This window comes from Pogona vitticeps, chromosome 9 (assembly GCF_051106095.1).
Source record: "Pogona vitticeps strain Pit_001003342236 chromosome 9, PviZW2.1, whole genome shotgun sequence".
Taxonomy (NCBI): domain Eukaryota; kingdom Metazoa; phylum Chordata; class Lepidosauria; order Squamata; family Agamidae; genus Pogona; species Pogona vitticeps.
In genome coordinates this window covers 3,213,043-3,230,518 of record NC_135791.1, presented here as the reverse complement: position 1 = coordinate 3,230,518, position 17,476 = coordinate 3,213,043, and the positions used below count along the sequence as shown (strand labels likewise).

The following is a 17,476-nucleotide window of genomic DNA, read 5'->3' as shown; positions in this document are numbered from 1 at the left end:
TCTTCCCAGGTTCGTTCTAGGAAAAGTTACTTTGGGGGGATTACAATTAGGATACCCCAATCAGCACAGCTGCTGAGATATTATGGGAGTTGTAATCCATGAACGACTGGTTAGCTGCCATCAGAAATTGCATGCTTAGGAAACTGGCTATGTCAGGCTGGGGTGCACAGTCACCAACAGTAGAAACAACAGCTTTATGTCCTTGTGTGACCTCACAGCACAATATGCTAGTGCCGTATGGTACAAATCAGCACATGCCAAACAAATGGATGTAGTGCTTAAGGAATCATGTAGGCTTATTACTGGCTGCATTTTTCCCCATGGAAAAAGCCCATTATTTGGCTGGCATTGGCTCTCTGGATGTATATCACGGTGCTAGCAAATAACAAGTGAAACAAGGTAGTACAGTACCAAAACCATTCACTTTATGGACACCAATCCCCTAAAGTGTCAAATATGGTCATTATTTACTTCATCATAACTTTATACCACTGTTTTTATTGATCCAAAGACAAAAACATTTGTTGATAATTTATTCATGCATTTTCAGCTACATGCTGTTCTTCTGTCCAAAGACCCCCAGAACGATGTACGCTGCAATACTCTTACCTATATAACTGATCATAAAAGATGTTACATACACGGGAAAAATGCAGATAAAAATGAGCAACTACCTAAAGTTCACCAGATAAATTTATAACCTTATATACATTACCAAACAGAATGCTTTTTTTAAAAAAAAATATTGTTTTCATTGTGGTGTTATTACATTTTGTTGATCCTATGGTTCGATCCTCAACACCCTGAAAGAGTTTACCCTAGAAAGCAGAGTATAAATCTTTTAAATAAAACATAGTGTATGTGTGTGTGTGTTTGTGCATCTTTGTGTGTGCGTGTGTTCATTTGTTTGTGTGTAGTGAGATAAGCACGCCTGCCCCCGTCAGCTCCTGTTTATGTGTGCCCCTTGACAAAACAACGGAGGGCGTGAAAGCAGAATAAATATTGACATTATGAGGAAATATAAGGAATTATGCCAGTTTATTTAATTTTATCAGGCGGCACAGAATTTCCGCCCTTTTCTTGGCAGTGTCACGGACAGTATCTTAAATATTCCCTCTTCCCCAGGAGATGTCTCAGAGAGAATGGTGGATGGCTCTAATAAGAGAAGGGGGGCCTTTTCCCACTTATTCTTGGTCATATGCATAATTGCGTTGTGCAGCCGGGGTGGAGGGAAAGAAAGAGAGTTATAGAGCTGTTTAATGGGTGCCTTGAACGGGGAGGAAGTGGCTGGTATCATGCATGGCCTTCTTGGGGTCAGGTGCTGGTGGAGGAAATGGTCTGGACCAAGATTACGGTTGGGCACTTTATTTATTGAAAATAACTTTACTCTCCCTTTCTGCTTAAGAAGAACCCCAGGCAGCTTACATCATCAAAAGTCAATATTTAAAGCTAAAAACGAAATTGTCTTCGGACAAACGCTGGCTCTACTACGGCTTGGAGACGGGGATGAGCACCGCGCCCTAGAGTCGGACATGACTGGACTCAGTGTCAAGGGGAACTTTTACCTTTACAGATACTAGAAAGGATCAAACAAACGCTGCATTAAAAGATGGTAAACAGAAGCAACATCAAAAGCAGTAAGGCAGAGCCATCTGATTAAGAACCCACACTCAGGCAGCCAGTCGATTAAGGGAAAGCCTGCCTGAAGAGAAAGATCTTCGCCTGCTTGTGGAAGGGCAGCCAAGATGGGCCAGGCTGGCCTCCAGTGGGAGGGAGTTCCAGAGTCTGGGAGCAGCCACCAAGAAGGCCCTCTCTTTGTGTCCCCAGCAAGCACACATGTGAAGGTGCTGGGACCGAGAGGAAGGTCTCTCCTGATGATCTTAAAGCCCAGGCAGGCTCATAAAGGGAGACACAGTCCTTGAAACAGGTTGGGCCCAAGCTGTTTATATAAAAAAGATGTTAAGCAAGTAAAGACTGGAATCAGAATGATAATTCCAGTTCCTTTTGACCCCACCAACTTGGGAAAAAATAATAATAATTTACCGTTATAAAAGGACTGAGTGCAATTAGCTGGTGGATTTCTTTGTACAAACGGGGCTGCAACTCAGCAATGAGACACCGGCTTTGCAAAAAAATAAAATGAAATTAAAACCGGCCAAGTCAGTGACATCTGAAGATAAGGCTGGAAAGATTCCTTCCTTGAACCTTTCAAAAGGTGCTTCCAGGCAAGACAGACGTGGCTGCACAGAGATGTGAATCTCACAGCCTCTTGCTTTTGGAGAGGAACTGGGGGGGTGGGGTGGGCCACGCTCTTTTCTCCTCACAGAATGATTTCATCAGACAAGATTTGCACAGAGAGAGAGAGAGAGAGACAAAGAGAAATTTTGCAGGAAATTCTGAGGGATTTCTTGAACCCTTCATGAGCCTTTTGTTTTTCCAGCTGAAAGGCAAAGCTACACAGGATTCTTACCTGTCCTGCATAGGATGGCATCCTTCCTCTGCAGGATTCACAGGAAAGTCGCACCGAACTTGGCCGTTTCCCGCACAGAACAACAAGGAGGAAATCTAAACCAAACCAAACTGAAATTTAGGAGCGTTGGGCTGGGAAGCTGGTGCTGGGGTGTGGGGGGAGAGTCTTGGCTTCAGCAGACATTCATAACCTTGGAAAAGAAGTAATTTTGTGGGTACACCCCTAAACCCAAGGTATCTGGATAGCCAGAATGGGCATCAAATAGCTTCCTCTGTCCTTCCATTTCACTGCTTCTGCAGTTGAGTCTCTGTGATGTTTCATCGGCTTTCTTCTTTATGTATCAGAAATTCTACTGATGGTGTGTGTGTTTGTGTGTGTACATTTTTCTGTTTCACTTATAACAACATTTTAAAGGCACAAGTTTGTTCTCTTCTGATTCTGTAGCCAGTTTTGGGTGTGTATGTGTCATTGTTGTTACAAAGTCTCTTATCAAAACAAGTATATGTACTAACTCACATACATTTCTCTAAACGGGCCTATTTTGGTTGCGCACATTGTTTCTCTCTAAAACCCAGCCCCTGCTACGGTTTCTTCCAGCCTATGCTCTCTGGATGTGCCCTTCCCAATACAAGCATTTTGGTATGCATTTTTCTAAACAGTTGGAGATGTGCGTTGCACAATTTGGAGAAGTGCGGAAACAGAAGAATAATTGCATTCTAGCAAGGCTTCCGGATTTGTTCAGCAAGTGCCTGTTTTGGTTGGTACTGAACTGCAAATTGACAGATTTCTCCTTCATCCCTAGAACGCTTCCTGGGGCTTTTGTGAAACTCCACACGGATCTCTTTCGACCGTCGTGTAGAAGATACAGCTCCCACCATGCCTGGACATTAAGAAGTTGATCCGGATGGGCTTCCCGCCTTGATATCAGGTTGACCCCAGGTGTTTGGGTCTTCTCTGCAGCTTAGATGGCTGCTTTTGTTCTTGTTTAGTCGTTTAGTTGTGTCCTACCCTTCGTGACCGCACAGACCAGAGCACGCCAGGCCCTCCCTCTTCCACTCCCTCCCGGAGTTGTGTCAAAGTCATGTTGGTCACTTCGATGACCCTGTCCAACCATCTCATCCTCTGTCGTCCCCTTCTCCTCTTGCCTTCACACTTTCCCAACATCAGGGTCTTCTCCAGGGAGTCTTCTCTTCTCATGAGATGGCCAAAGTCTTGGAGCCTCAGCTTCAGGATCTGTCCTTCCAGTGAACACTCAGGGTCGATTTCCTTCAGAACAGATAGGTTTGTTCTCCTTGCAGTCCATGCAGCAGATGGCTGCTGCCTTTTCTAAAGCAGTGGTTTCCAACCTTAGGTCCTTAGAGCAGTGATCCCCAACTTTGGGCCTCCAGATGTTCTTGGACTACAACTCCCAGAAGCCTTCACCACCACCTCTGTCAGGATTTCTGGGAGCTGAAGTCCACGAACATCTGGAGGCCCAAGGTAGGGGATCACTGCCTTAGAGGTTCCTGGACAGCAACTCCCAGAAACCCTGTCCATCACAACTCAGGGCGAAGGCTTCTGGGAGTTTTAGTCCAAGAACTGCTCGAGGCATCTGGGCTGCGGAGCCAGATGTGGAGAGTTCGATTCCCCCACGCTGGCTCTGTGACAAGGACTGGTTGACAAAGGCTGGACATGATCCATTAGGGTCCCTTCCATTTCTCCAGTTCTAAGAATCTAAAAAACATCTGGGGACCCCAGGATGGGAACCACAATCCTAAGGGATTCTAGGTTCTTGGCCACCCATCATCTTAGCTGGGTACATCCGTCCTTCTTTCTGCTCCCTTCGCTCACATGGGAGACTTCCTTGCTTACCCTGGGAGCCTTTCCCCGGCTGTTTTCCACTACGCGTTCGGGGTCCGCTCTAGAGAGCTACTCTCCAAACCCAGCTATATTTACCGAATGTGTTTACAATTAAACAAAAAACGCCGAACCGTCTGTAACCGTAACAACAGGTCCAAGTCAGCAGCAGGGCAAAGAAAGGCTGGAGGTCAAAGCTTTGTTTACTTTAATTTCTATGAAAGCTTTTTAGGAGATTTCTCCAGCTCTCTCCCCTCCCAACTTACTTTATTAAATTCAGATGAGGCATTCAGTGAGGGTTTAGGTTACAGATGGTCCAGGGAAGATTTTTTAAAAAAAAAAGAAATAGAGAAGATTTAACCCGTTGGTGAAGGCTGGGTCTGTTGCAACATTTCCGTAAGCCACTGCGGTTTTTAATTTTCAGATCACCGTCTGCAAATGGAAGGGTCTGTCAAGTGCTGGAAGTTTGTTTTTCCCCCCAAAGCTGTTTTATATGGCTTCAAAATTTCTGGAAATTTGACATCTCTACTCCTGACTCAGGCTTCAAACTCTCTTCTCCAAACTTGAGACCTGAAACCTCAATATAAGGAAGAATGGAATGAAGCAGGATGCTGAATCACATCAGAGCTTAGAAACGTCTAGTTACTAATGCCCAATTACTTCCATTAATTTATAATCACTAAATGTAACTATTTGCAGTAACTAAATTATAATTAACCTACAATTAGATTGTAACAGTTGGAAGATGCCACAACACAATGGTAACTTTTTTCATTATTTTTCTAGTGTTTTGGGTCCGAAAAAACGCTGGGGGGGGGGAAAGACGGAGGGGAGAGTATGTTTGATACCAAAGGTCAGCGTCTCGAACCATTCCAGTTTTTGAAAACTAGTTTACAGGTGAATATTTTGGATTTTGTTTTTGTTTTTTTTAAACGGGAAAGCAAGTAATTGCTTTTAAAAACTATAAGGATGATAATAATGGTTGGATATGGCTTGGACTGTTGGATATGACTCAAGTATGTCTTACATTTGCACCCCAGCTTAACGAAACGAAGGAGGAAATAGTTTCTTTCCTACCTTAACCACACTACGAGGTAGATTGGGCTAAAAGAATATGACTGGCCTCAAAGTTCTGAATTTCATGACCAAGTGGGGATTTGAACCCAGGTCTCCCGAGCTCTAAGCCAACGTTCTAACCCCTGTGCCAAACTTATTAATTATTTAACAACTGAACTTTTGGACTACATGGGCTAATGGGAGTTGTCTTCCTTCTCAAGCTGCTAGGCCTTGAAAAAGAACAACTGTGTGAGTTCATTGCCCGGAGGCCTCTTGCGAGGTGCAGATGTCGTCTGAGGTGGAGAAGCATCAGCCAAGAAAAAGATGAGTCTGGACTAGGTGGCTTTAACGCAACGCTCCCTCCCTCCCTCCGGTTTTCACCCTTGTGTCTCGTGCCTAGCCGTGATCCTCCTTCAAAGCTTCCCTCACATGCGGGATTGGTTAGGACGCAATGATTCATCCTTCCTGACAGAAAAAAAGGTTAGAGGAACAGGCTGCGGTGACACACACAGCCGACGTCACCGGGCGCTCCGGAGCGGGTCTTTGGGCCTGTCCTGGGACCAATTTTGTTCAAAGAGCAGTGCCACGTTGGGCTGGACCGGTTCATGGAAAACACAGCAGATGAAAAGCAGGTGGGCACCGTGGCCTCGCCTGAATCCCCGGATCAGGATCTGAGCGGAGGTCTTATCTCCGTTGCCGAGCGAGGAACGTCAAGGACTCTGAGTTCTCGGCTGAGGTTGCCAGATCCAAATTGAAATAATCTGAGAAGGCCTCCCGGAGCTGTGGATTTCTTGGAGACACTGATTTTTGCCCCCAAATAATAACAAATATGGGCTTCCACTCAGATTCCAGACCCTGTGTTAAGAGACTTGATCAAAGGGTGATACTGGATCGCATTTAATCACGCTGGAAAGGGTAACTTTGCTGGGAACATTGTTGTTGTTGTCATTACGTGCTGTCAAGTCACCTTTCCCACTTTTCTTTTGGCCGACCCAGATGCAAAATCTTTAACTATGGAAAGAGGGGCACCTGAGCCTTTTGCCTTGGTGGTGGAAAAGAAAAATGAGCTAGCAAATAAGTCGCCATTTGCCCAGGATGAGGGACACCGAGAAAGCTCCCCTTTCTTTACCTTCCCCCATGGTTTCGCTGCTGGTGTTGGCGGTAAAAGAAGCCATCTCTGACAAGAATTGGCCAATAGGTTGAAGCAGAGAAGGCTGTACGGAGAAATGTTCTCCAGAAAAGGAGCTACCTCAAGCTCTCTCAGCACAGACAAGAGAATGTGTCCCAAAGAATCGCAAATATATTATGGTAGGAGTTTTTGTGTGGGATGTGGTGGTGCTGTGGGCTAAACCACAGAAGCCTCTGGGCTGCAAGGTCAGAAGACCAGCAGTCGTAAGATTGAATCCACGCGACGGAGTGAGCTCCCATTGCTTTGTCCCAGTTCCTTGCCAACCTAGCAGTTTGAAAGCATGCAAATGCAAGTAGATAAATAGGTACCACCTCAGTGGGAAGGTTAAATGGCGTTCCCTAGTCACGCTGGCCACGTGGCAACAGAAACTGTCTTCGGACAAGCGCTGGCTCTACGGCTTGAAAACGGGATGAGCACCGCCCCCTAGAGTCGGACACGACTGGACTAAAAATGTCAAGGGGAACCTTTACCATTACCTTTTGTGAAGGATGAATGCACTTTCCAACACAACCAAGTGGTAATATGTTCGATCCATATTACCACTGCCATCCTCACATATCCCACATCCTTCCTGGCCTTTATATATATATAAAGGGGCCTTGTCTGCTCACTTTGAGAGGGCAATATATAATATTGCCCTCTCAAAATGAGCAGACAAGGCCCCTTTATGCTCCCTTTAGAGGCGGCATCTCATGTGACCCCCATCTTTCTGTGCCCCATGTTGTTTTCCTGCATTTTGGCTCCCTTGAAGTGTCTCTCATCTTTTCCTTTAAAGTTTACGAGGAGCCTCCAGGCCTGAAAGCGGTAATGAGTCCTTTTTAAAAGCAGCATTTTTGCAAAGGGTGGAAATCGAGGGGGTGGGTGGTGGAAAAGAATGTGGGAGACCTGAAGACCTCTGGGAGACCCCGAAGTATCTTCTCTAAAACGGGAGCTTCTATAGGACGTTTCCTTCTGCCAGGTTCTGCCCAAGACATTTGGGTGCTTGAAGTGGAGGGCTAATCTCCTCTGTCATTGTCGTTATGCGCCATTAAATCATTTCCGGTTTATGGAGTCCCTATGAATTAACAACCCCAGCAGGTCCTATCATGAAGGTCCTGTCTTGTGAAGTCAGGGTGGTAGCTTCCTTTTTAGGTCAACCCATCTGGAAGAGGGTGGCCAGTGGCCTGGAGTGGGGGTCACCTAGAGCAGTGGTTCTTAACCTTTGTTACTCGGATGTTTTTGAACTGCAACTCCCAGAAACCCCAGACAGCACAGTTGGTGGTGAAGGCTTCTGGAAGTTGCAGTCCAAAACTCCTGAGTAACCCAAGGTTAAGAACCAATGACCTAGAGCGTTCTCCTTGGAACCTGACCAGGTTGGAGAAGCCTCTAATGCAAGAAAACAAAACCCACCCAAACCCCCAAAACACCAAGCAAACAATTAAAATTCCCAAACAAATAAACAAAACCTTACCCAATCCAGCAGTAAGGGGCTTCTGCTTTTAGGGGTCTGGCTTTTTAGAGCTTCCCAACCTTGGGTCACCCAGGAGTTCCTGGACTGCAACTCCCAGAAACCCCACCGGGCACAGCTGGTGGAGAAGGCCTTTGGGAATGGCAGTCCAAGAACATCTGGGTGATCCAAGGTAGGGCACCACGTCCTGGTGGATGGAAGTGTTACTTGAAGGGAGATCGCTCCCTTTACCATGGCCCTTTCCAGTGTGATCAGACACACTCGTCTCCTGCCGCCTGATCACACCCAGAGTTAAACATTGGGTGGGCAGGTTCGGCCGCGAGACACGCAACAGAACGGTGCATGGCCTGCCCTGTGTTTCTAGACGGGAAATGAGGAAACTGCATGTCTGAATGGCGTGTCGTTAATACCGATGTGCGCACAGAAACCTTCTTGGCTTTCTTCCCTCTTTCTTGAGGTGGGTTCCAGAGAGCGGGGTTTCTAACACTTAAATTCAGAAAACACGAAGTGGCTCTCCTAATGTTTCCCCTCTCTCTGTTCCTGGTAGGAACCAAAATATTATTAGCCAGAAAATCAGAGGAGCTGCAAGGTGAACATGTTGATAACGAGCTTTTTAATTAAAAATCAGTGGATAAAGGGTGGCTTAAATTTTCTGCCCAAAGGCAAGTCAGACTTCCCAATACAGAGCTTTTTCTGTAGCAGCCCCCCTATGGAACTCCCCACCACTGGGAAGTTAGGCTGGCTCAACATCTTTTGATCAAGTGACAGACAAGCTAAAACTGTGTTGTCCCAAACGATCTTGGGTCTCTCGGACTGGTTTTTGAAACTAACTTCTAGAGAATGTTTTGAATGTTTTTTAAAGAGTTTTGAAACTATTTTTCTATTTATTTTAAACCCCTTACGGAACATTTGAATCAAGGTCTTGTTGCACGGAAAGGTGGCAAACAAATAAAGCGATAAATGTAGGCTAAGGTAGAAACTTACTTCCTCAAGTGCTAGTCTTCAAGGTGCAGAGAATGAGAAATATTCCTTGTAGTGTTTATTGATTGATCCATCAGTGCCTGCCCAGTTTGCTGATAATAGAGATGGCCACCTTAAAATGTCTCCCCGCCATAACTAAATGAAGGGTCTATAATTACTTGGTCGCACCACCATGTACGTATGTATCTATGCCTTGTGTGGCTGCATTGCATGTATGTCCATAATAATACACATGCAAGGGACATTGAAATCCTCGCAGGATGCGGTGCTGATTCCGTATCTAGAAGCAGTGTGCCGGGGAAAGAAAAACACCATCTGTATTGCAGGAGCTTGTCTCCCTCCACATTTGGGAAATCGGCTTGTCTGTGCTTTGCAACTGGGTCCCTTTGGAGAGCAGGCCTGACCGCTTAAGGGCGCATAGTGCTGAAAGATGTGCATGCCTGGCGGGATAAGGCAAGAGGACAACACACACACAGCCCTATTTGCCTTAAGGCTGCGCTCTGATCCCCAGGACTGGTTTTGCCACCTGAGCTGCGGCTTCTGTTGACCAAGAAAGCCGCAGCTCCGGTGTTTTTGTTTCCTGCCAGCGGATCTGCCAAAGCACCCCCCCCCCGAGGGCCCGCACTCCTGGGCGCACCCCTGGCCGCCCACGCGCGCATCTCCCACCCGCTCCTTGGGTCCCGAGAAGCGCGGCGGCTCTGGGGTCGGGATCCCCTTCTGGAAACCCCCAGGACCCCCCACCCACCCCCCATCCCGATCCCTGCCAGAGGCCGGTCCCTTCTCCCCGGGGCGGTGCTGGCTGCGCGCCGATCCTCCCCAGCCCGGCGCCGGCTGCGCGCTCGCCTCCGCTCCGCTCCTCCTCTCCTCTCTCCTCCTCCTCCTCCTCCTCCTCCTGCCGCGGCCTCGGCGGCTCTCCGGATTCGGCGTGACGCTCTCCTCCTGCCCGGCTCCTGCGCTCTCCGCCCCTGCGCCAGCCGGCCGGCCGGCCGCAGCAGCCCCGCACCCCCCCCGCCTCCCCGGGCAGCCCGACCCTCCGCTCCCCACCCGGCCCGGCCCTCCGGCATCCTTCGCCCAGGCGGTGGCGGTGAGTGACCCGGGAATCCCGGGGCCTGATCGTAGCAGGGAGGGCGGGGGGGGGGGAAGGGTCGGGTTGGAGACGGTGCAAGCCTCAGGAGAACCCCCCCCCGACTCTTTACATCTCTCTCCAGAGCTTTGGGGGGGGGGTCAGAGTCCCTGCCGGATCCTCCGGGGCCACCTCGGGAGCCCGGGAGGTGGCCGCGGGCGAGCTGCGCAAAGCGAGAGCCCCTTCCTTCCCCGGAACCCCCCCCCCCCGGCTCTTGGGAGGAAGCCCCCCCAGCTCCCCCCCCCCGATCTCTTGGGTCCAAAGCGCCGCTCGGAGACGGGGCCAGGCAGCCCAGGATGGCGAGGGGGGGGGGCCCACCGAGGCCTTTCAGCCGCCAAGCCCGCCTCGAGCCCTGGATGTAGGGCAAGGCAAAAAGCTCGCAGCCAGCTGGACGTGAACCCCCCCCCCCAGTTCTCCTTTGGCTGCGCCTGGATTTGCTTCCAGCTGGGCTGGACATGGCGCGGGCATCGGCTGAGCGCCCGGCTCGGGACTACCGGCCAGGTCTTGCTAAGCCTCATCCCCTTCTGTGCCTTCGCCCAGCTTCTCCAGCGGTAGCTGGCCCGTCGGGTTACAGCTCTCTTCCCGGCCACCCCCCTCTCCCTGTTTGAGCGAGAATTATCTCGAAGGGCAGAGCTGGAAGGGACCCCTAAGGGTCATCCAGTCCAGCCCCTGTCAAGGAGACCCAGGGGGGGAATCGAACTCCCAACCTCGGGCTCCCCAGATAGAGACCTCAGCCACTGAGCTCTGCAGCAGTTCAATGTAAACCTCCTCCTCCTTTTATGTTAATTAGGCACCACCATTGCTGTTTTGACTTTGGACGGCACACCACAACAGCGCTGTGTCATACACTCACACCTCTCTCCCAGATACATTAGCTGAGAAATGCCTCTCCTGTCCACACTCCTGTTCCTGCCACTTTGAAACATGGGCTGTAACCATCTTTTCTCTCTCCTCCTTATGTGGGCCAAATAGTCTGCCTTTCTTCCTTTCGTGTGTTGCTTCCTGCTTTCTTGGTCTTTATTCATTCTCCTTTGTGCTTCTTAACTGGCTACCCTCTCGATCCAAGAAATGTTTAACATCCTATAATAAGTCCACATGCCAAACGTTTCTTGCCTGTGTTCAAAGTGTATGATTCTGTGGCATGCAGTAAAATTGAGAATACACGGCACTGTAGTGTATGCATGTTCCTCAAGCCAATTTTCCTTTCATATTACATGCGCTGTCTTCAGAAGCTGCTCCAGGCTATCTCTGTTCTAACTTTTCTTGCTTTTCTCCCACTGTTTATTCGGCCTAATTCCAAGTACTTATATTTGCCAAGAGGCTTCACATTTGTGTCTTGCATGTTTAGATACGACTGTCTTTGACTGATCACCACGAACTTGGTTTTCTCATTGTTGGCTTCTAGACCATGGTCATTACTTATTTCATTGACTTTATTGAGTAGCCTTTTCAGACCATCTAACACAGCCGTCCCCAACCTTGGGGCCTCCAGATGTTCTTGGACTTCAACTCCAAGAAATCCTGGCCAGCAGAGGTGGTGGTGGTGCGGAAGGCTTCTGAGAGTTGTGGTTCAAGGTTGGGGACCACTGATCTCTAGACCATCAGTTAAGAATAATGTATGGCAGAGATGTCACTAGCAATTTTGACATTGTCTCCCACTCGCTCATCCTATGCCCAAGCGTGCCACCTAGAATATAGAGGAGGAAACTGATGACCCACCCACCCCAAGTAATTTCTGCTCAAAAGCAAAGGGGAAGTGGAAAGAGCCAGGAGGTGTTGCTGCTTATTTTTCCTAACACTCACCCGTAAAATCACCTCCAAATTTCAGTACCCTGGGGCAAAGCGCCAGTTGCTCCGCCCTAGGTAAACCCCCGCTTCTGGGATGTTGTTGAAAACCTCTTTCTTGGCAATGATACCACCATCTGACTTCGTGGAAGACAGCCATCTAAGGATGTTCTCTGGACACAAACTAAAAGCATTATCAAGAGTCTCCATCTTGGTTCCACCTTCTATTTCTATGTCCTTGGTCACCTCACCTTCACCTTTTCATTGCAACTTTTTGTTGCCAGTAATGGAGCCTTTGAAGAAAAGAAGCATTAGGTCTTTCTCAACTAGCTCTTGAATCGAGACCTCTGTTCACTAACAAGGCCATCAAAAATGTTGTACAGTGGTGCCCCGCATAGCGACGTTAATCCATTCCGGATTAACCGTCGCTATGAGGAAACATCGCTAAACGGAACGGAAAAAGCCATAGGAATGCATTAAACTTTGTTTAATGTGTTCCTATGGGGCCCAAGCTCACCGTTCAGTGAAGTTCTTCCATAGCGTCGCCATTTTTGCGCTCTCGGTAATCGAGGGCAGGGCGCGAAAACATTTGCGGCGGCCATTTTGGGCACCCGGTGGCCATTTTGGAACCACCAATCAGCTGTTCAAAAAACATTGCATTGCGAAGATTGGTAAGCGAAATGCTTACCGATCCTCGCACTGCGATGTTTTACCCATTAAAACATCGCAATAGCGATCTAAAAAAATTGAACGCTATGCGGATTCGTCATTAAACAGTGCGCTCGTTATGCGAGGCACCACTGTACTTTGTCAAAGGCTTCAGCACTGGTTAGTCATTATGTTTGAAACAGAAGAAAGGGTGACTGGTTGGTGGGGATGGGGGAACGTACCATATATAAGGCCACATCCCCCATCATCTCCGGTTTACCCGTAAGTCTCTCTCCAGCCTTTGTGCGCATCTTATGAAGTTCTGAAGTTGAAGTAGTCGAACACATCCACGGAGCACTGATTTATTAGGTTGCTTCAGCCACTGGCTTTTTTTTCCTTTTTAGTGAATGTAATTAAGGTGAATCTCAGTAAAATTTCACAAATGATTCATGCTCTATAGCTTCGATTGAAAAAATTCACTGAAATATTTCCATCAGAGGTTGCCCAAACATGGGGTCCCAGATGTTCTGGAGGCACACGTCCCAGATGTTCAGAAGGACCAGGGTAAGCTAGCTAGCATCTTCCTGCATGATGGTTACCAAAGGTGTTTTTCTCTTTTCCTTCCCCAGCTGGGAGAGCGCACGGATGCTTACCATGTGCCAGGCAGCAGAACCTGCCAACTCAGCATTTAGCACAGCAAAGGGAAACTCACAACTGGAGATGGCTTACCTTGGCAGACAGGAGTACCAGCCAGACACAAATCTGAATTTCATGGGCGACCAACCCTACGATGCCAATGAGAACTGGAGCCGGTCTACGCTTGGGATCCTGACACAAGGGGAAATAGATCATGTAGAAGACAGGGCTCCTCAATCGTCGGACAATGAAGTTGTACTGGTGCAAAGGCAGAGAGAAGCAAACCGAACAACGAATGTCTTCCAGGGCCTCAAGTTGGACAGCATGTTCCTTGCCTCTGAAGAAGAGGAAGAGGAGGAGGAGGAAGAAGAGGAGGAGGAAGAAGAAGAAGAAGAGGAGGAGGAAGACATCCGGAAGCCTCCCGAGGGAGCTGAAGGGAGTGGTTCAGAGCAAGAGAAGACCACCACCAAGGAAAGGGTCAAAGGACGTGGCCAAGTGGCCAGCTCCCCACTAGAAGACAACGGTTATGCCAGCAGTTCCTTAAGCATCGACAGCCCCATGAAAGGAGGTGCCAGCGCCTGGGAAACCCCCACCGTTGCTTCTGAAGACTGGAAGGGTCATCTTGAGTCAAGGCCTCCCGAGGCCGAGGATGCTAGCTCTTCCGAAGTCCTCTTCCCAGCCTTGGAGGAGGCTTTCCAGAACCTGCAGGACAAGAAGCGGTTCAAGGAGCAGGAGAAACAGAAGCACCACCTCCACCTGGTGATGTACCGCCGCTTGGCCTTGCTGCGTTGGATACGGAGTCTCCAGCAGAAGGTGGTGGACCAGCAGAACCGGCTCCAGGAGAGCTTTGACACGATCTTGGACAACCGGAAGGAAATCATTCGGTGTGTCCAACAGGGCATGGTGTGCACCAAGAACCCGGTTCAGGGAGAGCCGTGACGGACATGGGCTTCCACCCACCCCACGTCCTCGGGGGGGGGGGGGGCTCAAGCAGGCTCTCCCCTTAGCTAACCAAGCCAGAGGCCTGTACAGTCCCCTCTCGGCCCGCATCCTGCATGGGAGACTTGTTTTCCTCTTTCGTTTCTTTTTTAAATACTGTAGTTGCGATTCATCCTGTGGTGTATCAGAGCCTGACAAGCCCATGAAACATGAGCCTAGCCAAGGACCCACGACCTCTACGAGCAGAGGCAACTTTTCCGCTCCTGTTGGGGATTGCAAGCGGGATGCAGAAATGGGTGGTGTGGTGTGGGGAAGGAGGGCTCAACCCCGGAAGGAAAAACTTAGGACGGACTCTGCTCAAAAGCTTCTTGGAATCTAGCTGCTGGTGCACTTGATGGGGAGACGGAGGGCTTTGTAGGCCCATTGCTGGCCAGCTGTGCCGGCAAGGGGAAGAAAGTGTTTCTCTAGGCTTCAGAACATGATGCAGACGTGATAGAAGAGCATCCTCAGGGTTCTGAGTGTCAAGGGGATGGAAGACAACCAATCCAGGGCCACCAACTTCTGACTTCTCCCATCTGGTCTCCTCCTCTCCTGTTGTGGTGGTTGACTTGATCTCTGGTGCACACTCTGAGGTCTCAGGGGACCCACCGGTCCTCTTCCTTTGCTTCTAGGTACTGGCAAGGTCTCCATCCCATAGTTCTGGGTCTTGTTGGGACTAGTAGCTAGGGGAACGAAACCAAAGAAGGCCTGGCAGAGTTCTGAAGGATGGAAATCCGTCCAGCCCTCTTTATAAGTTATTCTTTTATGTGCGTGATTAGATTTAGAACCACACAGTGCCAGTGACGGAGCAGACCAGTTGAAATGGAGCGGGTTCATGCAGGCCATGGAATTCTGGGAATTGTAGTCCATTGGTCCGGCACAGTTGTTAATCCCAACTAGGGTGGACCTGTTGGGAATGAATGTGTGACTCGTCCACAGTCTAAGTCCTCGGACAGTGGTGGGAACCCAACGTATGTTGGAAGGCTTTGACCCTCCTGCTGGTAAAGGAAATTCCCAGCTAGCAATGGGGCAGGAACAGGAAGTCTGGGCAGAGCTAGGCCTAGATAAGCCTCAGTGTAAGCCAATGTAGGCCTTTCACCCAGGCGAGCCACATTTAGGTTTCTGTAAGGGGGGCAGAGTGGGGAATTATGGCATTTATAGTCCAGAAAATCTAAAACTCATATCTCTGTCTGCCTCTTCTTTTCCCAGATAGTCTACCTGGCCTAACTCAGGGATGAGGAACTTTTCATTTGCCAGACGTTTAGGTTTAGAAGCCCCATAATCACCTGTCATTGGCAACGCTGGCCAAGGGGAGCGAGGGCTTCTGGGAGTTACACATCCAAACATGGGGCGGGGAGGGGAGAGCAGAGTTTTCCCACCATTGGCCTAATATGTCTTTCTACTGTAGTTCTGCTATAACTTCAGGCATCTTCGAAGAGGGATGAAATGCTCAGCTGGGGTTGGAGCCAACAACAGAACGGGTCAGACCACTCAGAAAAAAATTAAAAGAAAAGAGGGCACATCATTAAGAAGAAGGAAAAAAGGCCAAAATCGCTGTCCATTGACCTCTTATGGAAAGGAAGAGTTTTCTTAGGGTACATAGCAAAACTCACTGTTTGCGTGGGGTGGGCGGGTGGGTTTGGCATCTTGGCCACAATTTGACAATATATAGCCTCTCCATTGACCAAAGCTTTGTGTGATGCTGTCGTTGCTGCTGTGAAACACCCAGCTTTGCATGCAAATACCTTCCGCCCACGTTTGAAGTGCTCAAAACTATTACCCACGGACCTCAAATGTCGTTGGAAGTTTTATCCGTTACATAAAGAATATTTTTTTGGAAGATGCATTATTTAAAATATGTTTACTTTAAATATGCTTGCTTTAAAAATACAGATGGCTATATATTGAATATATATAAATATATATATATAAATGTGTATGTATATTGAAATGTATGTATGCCATACCAGGAAACAACAATTGTTCCCTAATTGGGGAGGAATCAAGAAGGCAAAGAAGAGAATAAATCCTAACATAAATGTTGTGTCAAGTTGAGAAGGATGGAGATGATATGGCCGGCATCAAAAGCAACCAAGGGTTTTGATGTAAAATTGTATGCTCCATGACTGTATATTTTTTAAAAAAATAAAACAAATCTATTATATAGAACATATTTCTCCTGGGAGTTTAGGGAAAGGGCAAAGCTAAGCATCGCTACCAGAAATGTGAATACTGTATGTTGCTTGTTTGGACTGAAGTTCCTAGAATCCTGACCTCTACTTGGCTCCACACTTCTGGGGTTGGAAAAAGTAACTCATCCAAGCTCTCCTACCTGGTCCAGGAGATTATGGAGTGGGAACTCACTTTTCGGTTCTCCCAGCAAGGCCTTGAATGTAGAATTTCTGTCCTTAATCGGGGAGATGCCGGACTACAACTCCCATCAACTCCAGGGGGACAACATGTTGCCTGGGGATGATTGGGTTTGTAGTGTGATGCATCTGGAAGGTGCTTGATTGGGGAAGGCTGCTAAGGGATGCATTTGGATGTGCCATATTGGGAGGGTTGGTGTGCCAAAGGTTTGCCTGTTGTGCTAGAGGGGTGTGGAAGCTGTCTTTAGACATAAAGGTGATTTGTAAGGATTGGCGGTCTCTATTGCCAATCATGGCATAAGAAGCAGAAATTCTGGAAGATTCTGCAGCTATAGCTCTGAGACTGCTTCCAAATTCATTTAATCACTGTTTCTTCTTCCAAGGAGACTCTGGGAATGATAGTGGCAGTGAGTTCCACCAAGAAGCTTCCAATCACCCTTCTAAATTGAGATTCCCAGAACTTTGTGTGTGGGGGGGGTGCCCGGCTGTTAAATGGATGTAAGCCCAACGCAAGTTTGCAGCGTAGCTTCAGACTTGTATCATCGAAGCGGCTCTGTGCAATAAGTGTGCATGTCTGTTGTTTCTTTGTTTCTTTTTTTAAAAAAATATTAAAATAATGGCAATTTAAAAAATCTTTATGCCTCTTCTCCTTCTTGTGGTTGGATATTGCATAGTCTAGAAAACCTCAAAAATGGGAAAACAGGATACTTGCAGTCAGAGAAACCATTGATCATTGATGCCCTGGAGGCATGAACTATAGGTGGTTCACGAGTGGAACAGGTGATTTCCTACCCAAATCTTTGGAGTGAGACCCCCCTCCTTGTTCTGTATAGGCAATTTTGTAGATTTCTGTTAACAGCGTGCGTTTAACTGTTTCTTTAGATACTTGAAAATTCTTGAATGGAAACAGCAGCACAGTGTGATGCTCTTTGGTGACAAGTGATAATTCACACATGAG

The 17,476-nt window shown here is 48.2% G+C and overlaps 1 protein-coding gene across 1 annotated transcript; it reads left to right on the top strand.

Moving 5' to 3' along the window:
• Nucleotides 1–9,825: 9,825 nt before the first annotated feature.
• On the top strand, nucleotides 9,826–17,150 carry C9H1orf216 (chromosome 9 C1orf216 homolog). Its single transcript, XM_072979726.2, has 2 exons — nucleotides 9,826–10,063; nucleotides 13,165–17,150. Exon 2 carries the CDS (start codon nucleotides 13,181–13,183, stop codon nucleotides 14,108–14,110), a length of 930 nt encoding a protein of 309 aa, XP_072835827.2. The 5' UTR covers nucleotides 9,826–10,063; nucleotides 13,165–13,180; the 3' UTR covers nucleotides 14,111–17,150.
• Nucleotides 17,151–17,476: the final 326 nt, after the last annotated feature.

Excerpts from the sequence above, each read along its gene's own strand:
- C9H1orf216 (XM_072979726.2), top strand. The coding sequence starts at position 13,181 with ATGCTTACCATGTGCCAGGCAGCAGAACCTGCCAACTCAGCATTTAGC.